This window comes from Eucyclogobius newberryi, unplaced genomic scaffold (genome assembly GCF_026437365.1).
Source record: "Eucyclogobius newberryi isolate DKJ021-1_F unplaced genomic scaffold, fEucNew1.0.hap1 SCAF_7, whole genome shotgun sequence".
Classification (NCBI taxonomy): domain Eukaryota; kingdom Metazoa; phylum Chordata; class Actinopteri; order Gobiiformes; family Gobiidae; genus Eucyclogobius; species Eucyclogobius newberryi.
In genome coordinates this window covers 15,541,092-15,561,208 of record NW_027316389.1, presented here as the reverse complement: position 1 = coordinate 15,561,208, position 20,117 = coordinate 15,541,092, and the positions used below count along the sequence as shown (strand labels likewise).

The following is a 20,117-nucleotide window of genomic DNA, read 5'->3' as shown; positions in this document are numbered from 1 at the left end:
GAGGAAGAAGGAAGAAGGAAGAAGGAGGAGGAAGAAGGAAGAAGGAAGAAGGAAGAAGGAGGAAGAAGAAGGAAGAAGAAAAAGAAGAAAAGAAGAAGAAGAACGTGAAAGTCAAAGAAGGAGCTGCTCCCATAAATACTAAGCCCAGACAAACGTGAGCCAGTAAAAAGAAGGATTATGAGCAGTTGTAATTGTCAGATTGAATGCGGTTACTAAACTTAACCCACATTCATTGTATTGTGAAGTCAGAAAAGAGCAAGTGCAGTAGTGCTTCAACTGACAACTTTTTCATGCGTTTAAGCGATGAAGACGGCGTGACTCACCTTCACTAAAGAGGCGGTGGTCACCATTTGTTTGGGGTCAACCACGTCCACCAACGGCTCCTTTATGGCCACGTCGCGAATACAGGTCATGTCGAAGCCGTAGACATTCTCCCACCCTGCACAGGGAGAATGATTCACGTCTCAACACTGCTAAGTCGGGAATGTTTATATGTAACAGCTAAAAACATTCATTAGCATTTGCTTTGACCCTCAGACCATCAGAATTGTTATTTTGTTGTGTTATTGACATTAGTTACCACAGCGATGCCTTTATACTTGGTTTAAAAAGTCTACTTAATACACATATGACTCATTTAATGCACACGTAGAGTTATAATTTTGTATAAAGCTTAGCACATTTGCATTTTTTAAAGCCTTTTTCCACTCTGCTTTCTTTAAACCTCCCAATGCTTAAGGATGTTTTCATAATAAGGCTGTCTTTTGACCCTGGACTTCTTTTAAATCTTATTAATAAAATATATAGACAAAAGAAAGTCATATTGCGTTAAGAGCCATCTGTAAACATCCGCCCGCTTGAACGCTCCGCGACCACCTCGACGCTCAGACTCTGCTTAAGAACGTCGAGCTAATCCATTATTCATGCTGCTACTTAAGATAGAGAATCATTGTCTGTACCCGAGACCTAAAAAGAGGAAACTGCCGCGGCGAACCGGAGCACTGGTGGTAATGAAGAGGTCACTAAGCCTCAGGATGCTGCACTGTACATTATTTGCATTTGTTAGTGCCCACTCGAGTCCTAATGGCCACAAGATGCTTGAGGCGCAGTAGAGCGCTTCGGATTATAGGTCGTCTCCACGTCCCTGCCTCCTGGGATGAAAGTTTGAGAGGGCACCGCATTGTTATCTTTAAATGGAGTACTTTTTATTTTTAGCACTCTGCAGATACTACGAGAGAGAGATATTGCGCATGTCAGCATAACCTAGGAACTGACTGCTGTTTCAAGACTTTTACCACCGTAACATCACATTTAGAGCGACACTGAAAACCTTTGTCATGGAGCATTTTGTAACAACATTGCCTTTCACGTTGAGGATTTTGTGACTCATGAGTGAAGTGTAATTAGGCTAAAGGAGTAAAGTAAATTACAGTATTTTCGGAACTATAAGGCACACTTAAAAGCCTTTAATTTTCTCCAAAAACAACGCTTTATAATCCAGTGTGCCTTATATATGAAAAAATATCAATGAAAGACCATTCATTGACAGTGAGCCTTATAGTCCGGTGCGCCTTATATACACAAAATTATAAAAAATAGACCATTCATTGACAGTGCGCCTTATAATGCGGTGCGCGTTATATGTGGATACATTCTGGTTGTGCTTACTGACCTGGAAGCGATTTTGTGTGGTACACGTTTTGTTTGGCTCAATGCGCCTTATAGTCCGGTGCGCCTTATATATGAAAAATTATCAAAAATAGACCATTCATTGACAGTGCGCCTTATAGTGCCGAAAATACGGTAATAGGATGTAGAATTCCGCAAGTTCAGGTTATTTGTTTGAAGTGATGTCCTATCTTTATCTATAATATCAAAATGTACTTCTCAGGGCCTAAACACAAGCAATTGTTGATAGTTCTGCTGCTGAAGTTGAAGGAAATATAACTTTCTTAACTTTTTTATGTTTATCGGCTCTTTTTGCAGCCTTTTTAAAATGTATTTATACCATGCAGAATTATTTCAGGGGGTCCCAGATGATATAACAAAACTATTCCTACATTTTAGCCAGACAGGTTAAATTGTATTGGCATATATACAAAAATAAAGTGAAGCATTAGATATAAGGCTATTTTATCGTTTTGCAGTGAAGCTAATTTTTTGGGTTTGGGGATTTCAAAAGCCAACAGTTGTTCGCGACTTAAAAAGGTTGAGAAGTTTGATACATCTTTCTCTTTTGGTGAAGTGTTTGCTGCAGAGGAAGAAGTATGAGGCTGTGTGACAAAAGTAGAAGTGGGCGATTTATTATCTATGAGATCAAAAAACTCAATCATCAAAAAAAAGTTACAAAAATATCAGTTTTTCCTACAGGGGCAACAAAGCGCACATTAATCTTCACCTCAACAGATAAAATATTTTGGCTGTCTAATCTTTCAAACAACAATACAAAGTGATATTTTTGCCCTTTTGAAGTAAATCTTTTTTGTTTTAATTAGCACGTTTTAGCACCGATTTAATGCAAAAACATCATGTCATAAATTCTTCTTCCTCACCTTTCTCTTCCTTCCTTTCCAAGTTTTCCTCCAATAGCCACACTTCTCTTCTTTGTTGCCTTTCTTTCTTTCTACTTTCTTTGCTCTGATCTCCATAACTACCAGTAATTCCCGCACAGGCCTCAAAGGCTTTGGTCTGTTTTGTTTACCAGAAGCCATAAAGTAACGCTCTTCTGTGTCCAGCGGCGAAGCTCTTCACACATTATAGTGCCGCCTGTTTTAGAGTGGGCTGGGAGGGATTGTTGACATATAAAAATAATTTATGACCCCCAGTCGTGCTCCACTGAGGAAGAAAAGCCAATGTTGCTGACCAGCTTCTGTGTGTTTGGGCCTATATTTACTTCCAGTATTTTCTTATTTATAGTTTATTTGTAAGGGGCAACACCTTTTTACTGCTGTTTTAAAGCTTAAAACGACTTCATAGAATAGCTTTTGACATTTCAGATCTCACAAAATGGAATATTGAATTATTAAATAAATAATTCATATGGTGAATATGTCGCAAAGACCAAATTTAGCACCGAAATACAGAAGTGCATTACGTTTTAATCTCTCTCCTCCCTCCGTTTAAGGTCAGACACTGCAGGTGAATGGGAAAACCTTTTACATTTGAACATTTTTTGTACACAAATAGTAAAAAAAAATATGCCGCAAGCTTGATGCTTAACTGTATATATTTTAGGTACATAAATCTTCACAATGTTTAGAGCTACAGTGTATATATTTTACATGATGATATCAAAAGAAATTGTAGATATATTGTTTAGTGGTTGAGTAAATGTCTGACAATGTTTTTTATTCTATTCCTTCATTCATTCATTATTTTATTTTTCTGTTAAAACATCAATGCATAGGCTATAAAAAAACCTTCAAAATATAATTAATGACTAAACAAATTGCTGCTTTTACTTTGAGATGTTCGCGTGTCTATCAACTAAATTATAATATGCACTGCCAAAGCACATCAGGATCTGTAAAAACTATTCAACCTTCATAACAGTTCTTTAAAAAATGTTGAAATTTAAACCCGCCGTGCACCCACAGATGATCTAATGCGTTTTTCCTCGAGTCGTTCAACTTCTGACCGCTGCTTTTACAGTAAATCATCTGTGTTTCCTCGGTAATGCCTCAGATTTCTGGACATGTGTCTGTTGTCTATTAGGGTTCGTGCAAAATGTCTCGTAATGTCAAGTTGCAAAACAAAATAGTGTGTGAAACGTTTTTTGAAGTTTCTGACACAAATTTCTGCAAGATTTTTTACTATTTCACTGGATCAACTTATCCAGTGAAATAGTAAAAAATCTTGTCGGTTGGACCCCGCTCGCCCTCCTCACAGAACCGCAAAGTAAACAGTAAATAGAGCAAACTCACAGTGTATTTTGAAGTCTTTATACTGCCTGTCTTCTATGGCCACCACATAAAGCGAGGCACGATCAGGAAACATCAATCCGCCGGGTTTCTGTTTGACAAATGAAGCCGGGGAAAGAGGAGAAACAAGTCGGCAATTAATCCCGACAGCATTAAAAAGTCTACAGTACAGCGTCGGTGACATTTCATTGCTCAGTTTGAATTATCGGAGTGTTTGTTTGTTGCCGCTGGGTACACGGCGCGCTGTCTGGGCTCCTTTCACGCTCTGCCGCTCTTTAACTATAAATAAGATTTCAAAATGTTAAAAAGTGGATAAATGGGAAACACTTGCCCAAGAGTGTTATTGATACAGAAAACCAGCTTTAGCTTTGCATTATATATTATAGTATTACATCTATCTGTGCGAGGTCGGACAGTGATATATTTCTATTTGTAGCATTTGTAATTGATCCTATTTCTGGATGTTATATTCTTCAAAATGACTGGTGATATATGCGTTTATTCCACCCTGAGGATAAAGACTGTACATTCTTCTAAGTGGAATTCTCTTTGCCTAGTGCGATATTGTACAGATGAACCTCAAACGTGCAAATTATGAATATCCTTCTGCTGGATAGTCCTGGCCAAACCCATCAGCGGATATGGACGTGCGTGCCGTGGGAGCGCTGAAGTGCAGTTATGTTCTGAAAAGCTTCCCCGGGGACAGTGAAGGATGGGTCAAATGTAGAGGGAGAATGGACAGGGGGGAAATTACGGGGTCAAATTGGCACCTACCAGCCACTTGTCCCTGGCGAAGATGACCGTGTTGAGCATCGACTCGTAGAAGAGGCAGTAGCCCATCCACTCTGAGATGATGATGTCGACCTTGTCAACGGGAAGCTCCACCTCCTCCACCTTTCCTTTGAAGATGGTTATAACTAAAAACACAATATAATGCACACATTATGCATACACATCAATACAAGATACTAGAGCTCGTAGCACGCAGTCCTGAGACACGGATATCCCTTAAACCAGTGTTAAAGATTTTACTACAATTATGTTTGTGGGTGTAGATTAATATAAGAAATAAACAAATGCATTGCACTTTAATGTCCTTAATATCAGAATATATTTGTCCTGTCACATTTTCAGCACAGCATTTTCCATCGTGAAAGTGTCACTGGAAAATTTAAATACTGAATTTAGATTTCATTTTGAAATTCCATCCCATCCTTGGTCCAGATCAAACAATTTGACATGATGGCTCCACTTCCAGGCTGCATATTATCTCCGACTGCAGTGTCATTTGTCAGAAGGGGACAGCAGGTTTATGTCGTTCGGTATGTGTTGCCATGGTAGCCCTCACTTTCTTATGGAAATCGCTCCATCTGGGGTCCACAATGCGAAACGGATATGTGCCCTGGCCGCCTGACTCTATATCACTCCGCTCACTATTGATTGAGTTTGGAAAGTAGTTCTGAAAGTTGCCCCAAAACGCTGAGTGTCACGGTGACTTACGACTCGGCGTTCCTGTTTATATCAGCCAAAACTTAGTGAAATGTTACTACTACTTTCAATTACAAGTGTATAGTCATAGATCCATATGGCTGGGACATGCCTGACTGCGCAGTTTGTGGGTTTATTATTTTTTCTATGACAGCACTGCCAGCGGCTTGGCAGAAAAGTTGTTTATAATGTTGCACTGCGCAGTAATGAAAACATATGCTCAGAAGGCAGTGGCATTTGTGCACAGAATATAAATGAGAGCAAAAGCGGATCCAAAGCCAGGGACTCACTGATGACTACGCGACCTAATCCGACCTTTGATGACCTTGAGTTTGGAGTTAGTTTTCATCCTACGTCCATTAGAGCAGAGTCACGGTGGCTGGACGTCTTACCGCTGTCGAGGTGGTTGGACTTGATGATCCTCTCCGAGTATTCTGATATACTGGAACATTCAATCTGGCAGAAGACAAAGGAGGAAAGACTGAGCTGAGGTAATGGACTGGAATCCTTACGGGAATTATGTCAGTGATGGGAAGTTTGCTGCACTTTTGACTCAAATCGCCGCTCTAACCGTAATCGCTTCTCATTTGTGTGAACCTGTTAGAAGGAGGGCGCTGATTAAAAATATAGTGTGGCGGCTGTGAAAGTCTGAATTTGCAGGAACATCATGGGCTTGGCAGGTATTCGCTGGGGTAAGTTCGATTGGAAAATGTGGAGTTGTGAAGTGGCGTGAGAAGAATTTAATGTGGTTTGTACGGGGAAAAGGGAGTAAAGGAATTTCCCTTTTAGCGTTTTCATTTGTAGCTTTTTTATATGTGTCAGTTGTGTTGTTATGTCTATTTGTCTGTGTTAGAGTGCAGCAAGCCTATGTGTCTATCTAAATTCACAATAAGTAACCTTAAACATTGTGATGAGATTATGTAAAAGCAAATTATTAGTTAATCTGATAAATATCTAATACTTTTGTTGGTTAATGCACGCTATAGTGGAAAGAGCTTTGGGTCAGAGGCTTAGAAATAAATACTGTTACTTCAAAATAACATTTCTCCAGTAAAAGAACAAAATAGTGCTCCAAGGAATTAAAACATAAAACACCAAAAATAATGCAAAAATGCCAGGATTTTAAAATGATAGACCACAAAAATTAGGAAAAGTATACGAAGAAACACACATGCTCAAATCATTTAATATTGTCCCCATAAATCGTTTGTGACTTGAAGACTTACTCACAGTGGAAAGACAACCAAACCCTTTTTTCCCTTTTTTTCTTTTTTTTATAGTATGATGCCGTTTAATAAAATGATTACTCAAATATGGGTTTAACTGTTTATATGTAGGCTCTGTGTCAATGTAGGCTCTATGTCAATGTAGGCTCTATGTCAATGTAGGCTCTATGTCAATCTGCCCCACGGAAACTCTGGCCACAGTAAGTAAAGAGTTTAGGTCTGTACTTTACTTAGGTCATTTTTACAGTGGATAGCTTTTTCATTGTACATCCCTACATTTGAGAGCAAGTATCTGTACTTTCTATACTACATTTTTGAACTGGACTGAAAAGTAGAAAGTACTTTTCATATGGTTTGAATGCTTATTTTAATAATTCATTGGAACATTTTGCCCTAAGTCTTTGAGTTCAAGCACTAACTTTGAGCAAAAAAAAAATACATTTGACGCTTTAACAGTGCTTGAAATGTGTGAAATATTTTACTTTGTACTCTAAAGTGTCTTTTAAACAGGTACTCTTAAGCTTTTATTCAAGAAGTGTTTTTATGGGCTACATTTATTTACCTCAGTATTTTTTTCACTCATGCATCTGTACTTTTACTTAAGAAATGAAATTAAGAAAACAGTAATTCGAAGGTATTATTATATCATTGCTACCTAATTGATGTATATTTACCCACAATTCTTAGAGAACATGGCAGCAACGCCTCCCTTCCCCTGGTCACACATTTGAAGATCGGTCAACTCTGTGCATTTACCAGCGTGCCCTATTTTCTTTCATTATATCCAATGCCAGAACTGCACTGTCCTCATTCTATGTTCCGGATAGATCATTTTATCTCAATCAGTGCCTCCCCGTTCGACACTTTTTCCCACTTTCATCCTGACCCACTAATCATGCCTCGAGGAGATTTATTGAGACAACGCCGCTGAAAAGACTTACAACAAAATAAATCTCGTTCATCCATCATTCATTCCTGTCAGCGGCGGACGTTCCTCGTAAGCTTCCCTCAAACAAAGAGGACATCATTCAGGTGCAGTTGTTTGCGGTGGGTTCTGGGGAATATAGATTGCACAGCGTGTTCTCTCTGCCAAGGACGAGGCCAGTCAAAGTTGCGCCGACATGTTGGCTCCGGCTGCTTGTAATAAACTCCACGTCTTTGCGCAGGTTGTAAAAAAGCAGCAGGACATGTCTGTCTGGACACTGCAGTCAGGCCGATAGGGGATATCTGCTGTTTAATTAATAAATGGGCATCTACTGCACAAGAGCTTTTATGGATTTGTGGCGATTGATGTTCAATTACGGCGCTCGGTCACGTTTATTATACTACTCAATACCAACATGACTCCAATGGACCCATTAAGCCGACTTATAAATCTATCGTCACCGTCTTCCTTTTGCCAGTACATGTTTCGTCTGCTGTTTGTCGAATGTGTGGCATAAACGGAAAATAATTTACGTCTTGAGTTAATTATGAGACAAAATAAACACTGATAGGAAAAAACGTCATAATAAGACACTTCTGCCATGGGGTGTTTCATAAAAGTCTACATAAAACAATTACAATGGGCTTTTTCTACTCAGTACCACAACAGTAAAAAGTTACGACAGGGCATTTGTGAAACGTCTCGGACACGACCAAGTCTTGTATAAATTAGAAAAGTTCAAAGTGTTTCTGCCATGTCCGCCATCAGCACACTGTATCAAAAAGGTGAAGGTCATCAAAATGTCAGCGCCCACCAAGCTGTTTGGCCTGACGCGGCAAGGCAAGTCAGTCAATAATGCTGCATGAGGCATTGCGAGGGCTATTTGAATGGCGAAGATTTGTAAATCGCTAATGTTGCAATTATTAAGGTGAAATACAATGGCCTCCTCTGCTAACACGACTCTGAAGTAGATTTATCAACTCTAAACACCACCGTAAGCTGTTGTTAGGATGACTGCAGGGCACAGTGTGAATGTTAAAACTTCATATCGCAGCAGTGCTCTTGAAATAAACGAGACAGTTCTTTCTTTAGAATATTAGGTTTAAACTGTAGCCACATATATGCAGCTGGATAATGAGAGCTACATGAAAGACAATAGTGCAATGTAAGTGACTGTTTTCCTGTACGATCTTAAATGGGTCATACGTTTAGGTCCATTTTAGACAAAACTAATTATAGGACGTGTCAATGCATTCAGGAGGAACCAGAGAGAATTTAAGTAGCACACTGTGTTTCTAACAATGGGCTGTGTAAAGCTTTGAATTGAATTGTTTTTAATAGTGCTGTGTAAATAAATTGGATTGGATAGTCTTGTGCTGAGACTGAAACGTCAACTCAATTTGGATATTAAGGTAATGGCTTGATATGATAAATACCTCAAGGATGATATAGATCAAGACCACTCTAAAAGCTATTGAGGAGAGGTCCAGTTCTTAACTTTTTATGTGATTTTACAAGTTTTGACAACCTTGAACTAGGCACAAGCTATAAATTATACGATCCAAACAAGAATAAATCAGCTTTATTCACATGCATTACTTTTAGAGATAATGTTGATTCCAGTATGTCCCTGGCTAGTGTGTGTTAGCGCTTTGCAGAAACAACAGACAATTGGGATTTAGTGGGGCTTTTTTATCCATCTGTGAATCTAGTTTCTGTAATGGAAAAAAGTCCCTTCAAAATCTTCATGTCTAGATTCTAAATGTCTGCTGCCCATTGTCATTTCACAGGATGTGCTAAGATGAACAAGTGTTAAAGAAAGGACAAATAACTAATTCATTGTTTATGAAGCTAATCTATCGAGGCCATAATGGTGTTAACTGGTTCTTCACTGTAGACATGGCATTCACAACTCCTGGTTTAGTATAAAATGTTAATTTTCTGTTTTGACTTCGCTGACTTGACTGACAGATGGGACATATCATCATTGAACTAAAGATAACTCTGCTCACGTTTTCCTTTTTATTGTTCAAGTCTTAAAATCTTGATTCTAATAAATTAAACTGTTTTAGACTTACCGGTAATTACTTTGGACTAGACTAGACAGGTCTAGATTTAAATTTGTTTTGGTTGTTTTCTCATCATACATATTTTTCTTCTGGTAAAATAAATGGTCTCACTTATACAGTATAGTGCTTTTCTTGCCCAAGGACACAACAGCAGTATTCCCCTGAGGCAGCGAGTGTCAGTGGATCTGATCGCTCCACCAGCCCTGTTTGTGTCGAGAACTGGATTCAAACCGCCAACCTTCATATCAGAAAATGAGCACTGTTTGAAGTAAAATCATCTTTCCAGTAAAATATGTTGACCATTTAGGTTGGAATGTGTTATTTATTTCCTACTCCACTAATTTTACTTTAATACTATTACACCTGTTATCACTTTGCCTGGAATGTTTCCCAAAACTGAATTAAAATGATCTTGTATTTATTCAATTATTGGGGTTTTACAGGGTTTTAAAAGCATTCTTATTGTGCTCACCTCCCCACAGCAAAATGTATTTCATAAATAGTACATTTATGTGATGATATTAAAGTTTGTCTTGGCAGAGAACAGCCTGCGGCCCACATCAGTCAAACTAACACTGACAGAGGGCCACATACACACATATAAACACAAAACGTCCACTAGCCTCCAGAGGCCATTCTCGTCTAACCAGTGCCAGCTTGTAGCACATTCAGCCCATCTGGAACCTGTGCACCGAAATACGTTCCATGTGCCGCATCTTACACACTGAACGTCGGAACTAGAGTAATTACATTTCCCGCCACGCGATAAGAGAAAGAGCTATACAACATCAAACTTGTCCCTCTACGTTACACCGCGCGTTTCTGAAGTGCACTTTTATATCTGTTAGTGGCGGCCTGTCAGACTGCAGTGATTAGCCCGGTGGTCCATAAATGATGAAAGGCCGGCGAAAGCAAAGACTCACCCCGTACACGTGCTTGGCTCCAGCTTTGGCGGCGAACATGGACAGGATCCCGGTGCCGCTGCCCACGTCCAGCACTATTTTGTCCTTGAAGATGTGCTTGTTGTGATACATGGAGTTACGGTAGGTCAGAGTCCGCACTTCGTCTTTAAGCATTTCCTGGGCATTAATAAAAGAGGGAAGGTTTATAAAATGATGGCAATAAGAAACTGTCCATGGTACTTGTGAGATGTGGGGGGGAAATAACAGTGAATTTACAATAAAAACTACCAATTATGCAGTCAGAGCCACATCTATACGTGCCAAACGACACAATGGCAGTAGATAATGTTAGGATTCAAATAGAGTGACCAGATTTTCAAATTAAAAACTGGGACACACCCGGTAATAAGTAGGGAAGTAATAATAAAGGTGTGAAAAATAATTGTACACACTCGATCATTCATGCTTCTTTCACGGCTCACTTGCGAGTCAGTATATAATCTGAGAGACTTTCATCCCAAAAATGAGTGCATCTTTTGTGTTTTGGTTATTCTAAAGCCAGATTGTCTCTAGTTTGGCTAAAGAAACAACTATATATTCCCTTATTTACTGTTGACAGGTCACAAAGTGGTCAAAACTGGGGCAACTGGGACATGTCTTGAATAAAACTGGGACAAATCAATGGTTTTGGATACATTTGCTGGGACATGGGACATAGGGCTCAAAACTGGGACTGTCCCGGGTAAATGGGGACGTCTGGTCACCCTAGGTTCAAACCACTGCAGTTACTCATTACTGCACTGATCGCATGCTGCCTTTTAACTAGTTTATCATATTTTAATCAAATAAACATAAATAATAATTGAACTTCACGATTGCACTTATGTTTAAAGTAGACATTTAAGGTTTTGTCTGCTATAAAGTTACAGTATGTGAATTGTTGTAAAACTTTAATGGGCTAATAGAGAGGGAAAACAATTATTAAAAGTCCTTAAAAGTCTGGGCTTTGTTCGTTTAACTTTACAGCAAGTAACAAAAAGTGATCTATAGCTTATATTTTTCTTACGCTTGAACACCTATGAGTTTTCTGAGTTATGTAGTTTGCTTCAGTAAGGTTTTACTCATAAACCTCCTTTGCTCTTCCAAGCTTAGTTTGACCATTTGAGTGTCTGAAATGACCTGACGCACGTTTCAAAGTTATTATAAATGTATTGAAGACGACATTTGACTCATTCTCCCTTTTGAATCCCGTCAACAAGGGGCTTTACCGTTTATGTATTGTACTTTTCCCCATACAATCCTCCTGGCTTGACTGTGTCTTCTAGGTTCAGTGGAGATGATTGCCCTTTAATGGGACTGGCTGATCCTAACCTTTAAATAAAAGCTGGTCCATTGCTGTCATAACACTATTAAGTTGAATGAGGTTGTTGAGGTCAGTGCACAATGGAGAGAAGAGCTACCTGTCAAAAGATGTTCATGTCAGAGCCAGTCAAAAATACAGGCGAAAAATTACATTCTTCAATATTTATCTGATCCTTCAAAAAGAAGTTGACTGGAAAAAGGGCTTGAATAAGGTTTTGTAGTCGGTGGAATGATAAAATTCTGAACCAAAGTAGAAAAGTTGTAGAAATACTATTGTTCTCTACTTCAAATCAGTGCAGCCAACATAGAGAAATATTATTATTTTTTTGCTGATTTTGAACTGTCATGATCATTAGACTAGTTTTATGCCCAGTTTTTTTAAATTACCACCCGTCCTTGAATCCCTAAGTCACATGACCCTACCACATGTTCACACCCAGCCAATCAACATGTAGAGCAGTCCAACACCTGTTGCCCAGACTTCCTCCCAATCAGAAGTGTGGGGGAGGAGCTTAGAATAACACCTGCTCAGGACAGCTTTCAAACCAAATATTTCTAGCATTCTATTTCTTGTCAAAATACTCACTCTTGCCTGTTTGAAGAACCAGCCAACACTGAACACGTTTTGAAGGGACATCACATCACTTTAATATTGAGCAATGGGATTGGCCAGGTGCCCTCATTTGGATTTACAGATGGCGAGCTTATGAAAATCAGCTCGCCATCTGAAGATCGTCCCTCAAAGACCAGACTCGAATATCCACTGGTCTGGTAAGAGGCTGTTCCAGCTTGTTGTTCACTCCCACCTCTCGCTGGTTACTGCCACCACTTCCAAGTTCAACTTTCTCTCTGACATTTACGCCTTACACATCTACTCACACTGCAAATAACGGAATATCGGACAATATTGTGGCACGTAAACCGTAAACGTTTGCGAGATTCTCACACTGTGGAACGTCTGGAGCAGAACTTGACTAGTCAAACATTATGTGCACAATTTAATTCAACTGTGAATAATTTTGGGGTTAATTGTTTGTATTGTTTTGTATGTAATTCACAATATATGGCACCAACACCAAATCAAACTATCTGCTTTTGTGTGTTTACTGTCAAATAGCCTCCAGTAGTCAAATATAGGTCTTCTGTTTTCCTTATACTAGTCTCTTTCTATTACTACATTAGTAACAAACTGATGAACTAATAACCTGTTACATTAAGGCTTGTGAGAATTTTTTTAAAGCAATTCACAACGACGAATCCCTCCCCACAACAGCGCAGTACACACTGTGAGGTTATCATTATATCCCAGAATTAGGTGTATTTTAACAATAAAACAAACTCACATACTATTATGACTGCACATACCTCATGGATACCAAAGTGGGCGTATGAGTCAAAGTAGTAGTCTCGCGAGGTCATCTCCTCCGGGCTGAGGAACTTGGCCATCTTTCCGCGCCCCGGGCAGTTGGGCATGCTGGCGGCGTGAGGCGTGTGCGGGGGCAGCTTAGGCCGCAGGGTAGGCTGAACCGAAGGCACAGGCTTGGGCAGCGACGTGGGCTGAGACGGGATGATGCGGATCGGCTGAGGCTGTGTCGGCTGGACATACACGATACAGACAACTGTTAACTACCAGACGGGCATGTGATTATTAGCCCGCCACAGGGTTTATTTGGGGGGGCTGCTAAAGAAAGTAACTGTTGCCAAGTGTTCTAACCTTAAATATGTTGTGACGTGACTAACACTTGTGAGACATAATGGTCTAATCTCCCTGTGTTTCGATTGGTGTGATTGACAGGCAGAAGAATGCATGGTCCATTTTTGTCAAAACAAACAAAGAAAAAATACTGAGAAAAAGAAAAAAAAAGAGAACTGAAAAACTGGATTTCTGCAGATTATGTTAATTTGAGGTTTTTCTCCCGGCAACCTCCATTTTACCCAATGTTACAAGGTTAAAGAAGAGCACGGCATAATGTATTTAAAAGCAGCAATTAACATGCCATCCTTTCTTCAAAATTCACACAATCAAGTTGAGGTCCAAACTTGATTGTGTGACTTCTTTCATTTTTTGGGACCAACAGTTTTGTCCCGAGCAGGTTGGGAATGACTGATCAAAGTTACAATGTTAGATATTTCCTTCTGAATGGCATGGTTATTGTAAATGTTGCCATGAAGACAGAGAAAATGTGCCTCAAAGAAAAGGAAACCTGCATCTGAACAGAAAGTAAGGACCGGCTCACCAAACTAAACATGTTCTTTGCTACACTTTTCCTTTGTCTCACTCATAAAATTAATAAATAATAATGATAATTGCCATAACTGCATCAAATTACATCTACGCTGATGGTTGGCGCCTGAAAACTGCAGGTGGTTGAAGAAACTGCAGCAGAAGTGTTTTCCATCCGTGCAGCTTAACCAGCGTTATCAGACGTTGTTAAGACTTTCACAAAACATAGCGTTTTAACAGTTTCATCTGACAGTCAAACACATTCTCTCGCTCTCGGCTCATCTGCTCCTCTGAAGAGCCCAGAAGGGACAGTCCAGCGAGTGAGTGAGAGAGTGAGAGGAAGGAGCCTGGTCGGTCCACAGAAGGCTTGGCCCGGCACAGACGCTCCACACATAATGCCCTGATTATCACCTCTGCGGCCGGCTGCCACGGCTCTGTACGCAGTGTGCCGTGTGCGGAGAAAAACTCGCCCGACAGCTCCGTTTGTGGCAGAGAACAATTCTGTTATTTATCACCAGTCCAAAATGTAAGCTTCTAAAAATAAAGCGGACCACAATATCCCTGCCAGTTCCATCAATGAACTCTCCTTTTCTTGATCTCCTTTTCTTTCTGTATCGAATTAAACACACAATTTTGCTTTGCTCCGACACTTTATGATCGGATTGCAAAGCCTCATTATTTGGTGCAATGCCAGTGCTCATCCACCTGATTATTCATTGTTACCTCTTTTGTGCTGTGTACACAGAGGTGCGAGATTACATGACAATACCCGGCATTACAGAAGCCTTACACAAGTAATATCAGATACAATAATACATTTAGTGCAACAATGAGCAAGAATACGGGCTAAAACATATTAAAGTCAGGCATATAGTACATTTTAAAACATGCTTTTCAAGACCAATGTTTCTTTCTATCTGTCTGTCTATCTATCCATCATGAAGGATGAGGTCAACCAATGTGATTTGTTTTTGTTACCCATTCTCTGCATATAGATCTATAGATCCGTGTTGGGAAATAACTGTACCGAAAATACACTCAGATACTAATTTAGAGAGATATCTGCTTTCCAGTACTTTTAATTACCTAATTACTCTTTAATCTGGGGTTATTACTAATATAGTTACTTTTCTAAAATCAGAGGAATACATCACAGCTTTAGAGCACACAATTTAGGCTTCAAACTTCACGGAATTTGTGAGAAAAATAGAAAACTCAGAAGTTTTCTCATAAATAAATGCATAACAAACAACAAAAAGCAGTTTTAATCTTATGTTGGCTTTTCACATTATAGTACAATGTGGCTCAACATGAAAGTATACAGTCCTCTGATCAGACCAAGTAACAGAATATGTCACCAAATACATTTTAATGCAGGTATTCAGTATTCTGTAACTAAATACATTTTCAGAGTATTCCTCCCATCACTGCTCAGATGTCCAAAACTTTAAACCCTTTTTAACTGTTGTTTTGTCTGCTATTTTTATCACTTATGTTTTTCCTGAAAACACTTTGGACAATTCCCTAATCTCACATACATAGCACTTCCCACGTGCTATAAAGGGAACTGCAAATAGAGTCAATAAGGCTGCGCAATTCTCCTAGAGTTAAATGCGCACCGTGAGTCTCAGCTTTGTGGCGATGGGACTTTTATGTGGACTCTGATGGATCTTTGTCAGCCGGCCCAATTTTTCTTGTTGGAGCCGTAAATTCTTGGCCGCACCAATTTCCGATACTGTTTTCTATGGGAATAAGAAGATGGCAAAGAGATTAATTGCAGGATTCACTGACAATACTTTGTAAGGTTGCCAAATTCAATTCCTGGATTTTTGCAACAGTTTTTCAGTTTTTAATTGCTATGTTCCGGTGGGTGACCAAGATCCTGCTTCAGCATCTTTTCTATCTTAACGTCACCTCCTGCTATTTATCTATTCTTCTCACATGAGCAGTCAGGCAATGTTGTAATATCAAAGCAATTAAACATGAACATTTTCAATCTCTCTTGATTAAAAGAGTAGGATGAGGGACAGAACAGAGGTCTCGTATAAACATCTGGCTTCAGTCCAAGCTCAGAGTCAATAATTACAAGAGAGGGCAAGGGAAGACGTGATTAAGGGCGCCAAGTTTAATACAAAATACGTCCCGTCTGTGTAAAAGTTGCAGCGCTGGACAGAAATCACCGCGGACGACTCTGGGATTAAGAGGGCCCGTGGTTTTATGCAGCGGCTGCAGCGCGCATCTCTTTAGGAGCACAGCCTGAGCTCAGCGGAGAAGTGGTGCCTGAAACGTGAGAAGGGTGTGCACCTCCCCATTCTGCTATTAAGTCATGATGAGAGAACACTGTGTCCTCGCTGTACTTGCACTGTTCACAGGGCAAAGAGCAGAACACAACTGTCAATCACGCAGTAATGGGGTGTTTGAGTTTAAATGTGGCAACGGAATGAGGTTTAACATGATAAGCCTAGTACTGTTCTGTGAAAAAAGAACGATCTGATCATAACATCCATTTAGAACAACGGAATTCAAATTGTAATCACATTCTATAACTATTTGTCGCTTGAAAAATATGGTTTCATGTAAAATAGTGAAATTGTTTTTTTTCCTCCTGTACTGATATATTGTAAAAGCTTCTATTTGGGTGAAAAACAGCTTTCAGTGCACTAATTGTAAAGCGTTTTATTCTCCACAAAGCAGGAAGTACGCTGTTAGCATGCAAGTGTTTGTTAGCTTTACCATGACCGCCTCTGGACCGGCGTTATAACTGAAAATGGCTTACAGTAAAGTTGACTTTTGACCAAATGTGACGTTTCTTTTTCAATGAATGTTGTCAGTTTTACTTTTATTTGTATCTCTTGTGCTCTCTCTGGTCGAGTTCTGTTTGTTTGTGTTTGTTGTTAACTGTTATAGACTTATAGAGCGCAGTGAGTCATTACGTTTCTAGGAATTCTAGGTAAATGAGCAATATGTATGACCAATTTTGGACAGCAATAAAGGTTTATGTAAAATTCTGGATGATGTGTGTCTTCCTTCAAAAATGTAATCACTACAAATCATTTAAAGGGCGACGAATATTTTTGGTGGAGGGTTTCGCCACCTGCTTGTTTCCATAGAAATATTATTGATTGACTTAAAATGTCTCAGCATATGACACTAATCCTTTAAATTCCATGAAGTTAAGAAGATGACGCTCAAGTCAAGCTCAAATGAGGAGAAACAGCCAAAATCTGATCGTTATCTGATTTCTGGATCAGTTAATTGAAAGTTACATCTAATGTGATCGGATTTCTCTGTGATTCTTCACACTTGTGCTGTTGACAAGGAAAATAAGCAAAAAAGGGCAAACTAACGAACTAAGACGAGGGAGCTAAATGTCATCAGATTTATTTTGGCCAAAAATCAATTATAATTATTAGGTTATCTACGTTTTCTGGCCATGTAAATATTCCAAGTAAGAATACGCGTTATTCAATGTTTTTTGGAGCATCAAACAACCTAGAAAACCACATATAAAATAGGTGTTGACTCCTTCACAGCTGCTATGCGACTGGCACAAGCACCCGCATGATATCTAGTTCTAATTTGCAGATTAATCAAGCAGAACCAGAGCCTCACCCACCATGAACTAGATATTCTGGGCAATGAAGAATGAAGAATAGCGACCAATAAAAAGGAATTGTCCATAGTGAATGCTTCTGTCTTTATGTTACTGCTGCAAAGAACTGTGTGCAGACCAAGGCGATGGAACGAAATGAAAATTTTCCACAGTAAATTGGATGTGCAGAGATGAATCCTGGACATTGCATGCATAATTAGTCGATAACGATCAGACATAGGGCGACTTGGTATTGTTAAGCTCAATACAATGGCGTTTCACATGAGAAAAGGTCAAAGGAAGGCCATTTCATAAGTGAAGAAGCACCAATTTGATGTGATGCCATTAGTGCACTTACGGCTTCAGTGATAAGAAGAGCAGACAGACAGAGCGGAAGAGTGTGATCCATCCTCTTATTATAATGTACTGCAAGTTTCCACTCGGTCTGCTCACATTGGACGGAGAGCGCCTTCTACCACTTTTTAAGATGAATAATGAAAGAAGCACCCAAGTCTGCCTCCAAATGTGCTTTTTCAATCTTTTAAGCAAAACTTTCACATAAGTCAAGAGGGTTTTCTCTCATTCAATCTCATCAAAGTCAATGGAGATGGGAGATCATGTTTACAGCTGCAGCACCCTGGACAGCAACTCTCCACAGTCCTATTCCCTGGAGAGCTGTCTTGTGTAATATCAAATTAAGTTGGTGCGAAAAACTAGGTATTATGTCAAATAGGTCTATGTTGTTGCACTTTCTTTGATCGTTGTATAATGATATTAAAAATGGATGTCCCAAACCACCTGCCTCCCTTGGGAAGCTTGAGGCAAATACAATCGTTAACATCTCTTATCTCAAGATATCAATATTTTGTGGCATGTTCCTTCTGATATGAGTGTTCCAAGATGTAATAAAACTTGCTTTCATCATGTATTGCATTGTATGATAATGATCAACACACATTTTATTCTGAATTGGGAATGATATGTGTTTGTTAAAAAGCATTGAAAGTTGTCTTTGCATTCACGCCTGTATGTGCTGAACCAACGTTGTGTCCCTGTAGACTCTATTGTGTGTGCGCCTTGTTCAACGTGGTTACTGTATTATTGCACCTTCAGTTTGGCGCATCAGTCCAGGGAGCAACAAACTTCCCATTAATCAAAATCACACATCCGCATCTTGAATAGTTACATTGTGTGTCACACTTACCTCACAGCTTTCAGACTCCGCCATTTTTCTCCTGAGGAGCATGCAGCGGGACGAGTGCTTAATTCCCATAAGAGCTAATCAAATAAATGTGCTTAAAGTTCAAATGAGCAAATCCTGCACACCGCGTTGCCTTTGGATACAAATCATTTCCCAGACCGCAATGTCAAAGCACCAAACCAGAGCAGGTCCTCAGAGAAGACTGAGAAAGTGTCACGGATTCCATGGTGCAAAAGTTTGCAGTCCACCGGTGCGCTTCCCTCGCGAGCGTTACGGACAGACATCATGTGCACGAGCTGAAATCAGATAAGAGCGGTCTGTACGTGCGTCCGTGCGTCCGTCCCGCGCGCAGACGGACACCTGCAGCTGGAGCATCATCTGCCTGTGCAGCGCTTCTTACCGCGGCAGATTGACACAAATACTTTGTTTTAGCCGCGGTGATTGATCCCTCACTGCAACGTTGCGTCTAAAAATAGCCCGCCGCTGCCTGCCGGAGCGGAGAGGCGCAGCTCGCCGCGCGCGCACTGTCTCGCGAGTGCTTTTTTAGACATGAATATTGAATCAGCACGTGCCAGGTTCTTTCACGCGGGGCTTTCGCTGCGCTGCCGCATCTTCGCTGTCCAGCTGCGAAGTGCTGAAACCAGACACACGAGCGCAAAGTTGGTCAAGAGCGAGAGGACGGAAAGTGACTGCGGCGTTTCACTGATCACAGTAACACAGTAACGTTATGGTAAAGATAGGCTATGAAACAGACCAGGGTTACACGAGGACAGGTCACAACATTTATGAGATCAACAGACTTTTTTTTCACCCACTGCAGCAGTAAATTGAAGTGGCTTATAAGGCGATCTCTCACTGTAACAATATGGTTTTAGTTCTAAGAAAAAATCTCTTCCTAACCTCCATTGTTCTGTTCTACCTATGCATTTTGAGGTCACCATGAACATTCTGTGCTGAATTATTTAATGTAAAGTGCCTGCAATGCAGTTAGGCTTGTAGCTGGCAGGGAAAGCATCAGGTTGTTAAAGCTCAAAAGCTGGTTTTCTGATACAACTGAAGCGATGCTGTTGGGCCATATTTCTTTAAATGCATGCACTCAACTTTACATTAAACTATTTGTCTAATTGAAGTCTTTGATCTAAAAAGATACAGGGCTTTTGAGCACATTACCTGACGGCATCGCCTGACTTTTAAGAGCTTTTAACCAT

The 20,117-nt window shown here is 39.9% G+C and overlaps 1 protein-coding gene across 1 annotated transcript in view; it reads right to left on the bottom strand.

Moving 5' to 3' along the window:
* The window catches only part of LOC140349505 (protein arginine N-methyltransferase 8), a 30,862-nt gene extending 11,427 nt beyond the window's left edge, over positions 1–19,435 (bottom strand). The window contains exons 1-7 of the mRNA XM_072435862.1: positions 18,913–19,435; positions 13,258–13,488; positions 10,552–10,707; positions 5,801–5,864; positions 4,695–4,837; positions 3,924–4,011; positions 324–439 (exon numbers count right to left, since the gene is read on the bottom strand). Coding sequence (XP_072291963.1) covers positions 324–439; positions 3,924–4,011; positions 4,695–4,837; positions 5,801–5,864; positions 10,552–10,707; positions 13,258–13,488; positions 18,913–18,981 — 867 coding nt within the window. The 5' untranslated portion in view covers positions 18,982–19,435. The remainder of the gene's footprint in view (positions 1–323; positions 440–3,923; positions 4,012–4,694; positions 4,838–5,800; positions 5,865–10,551; positions 10,708–13,257; positions 13,489–18,912) is intronic.
* Positions 19,436–20,117: the final 682 nt, after the last annotated feature.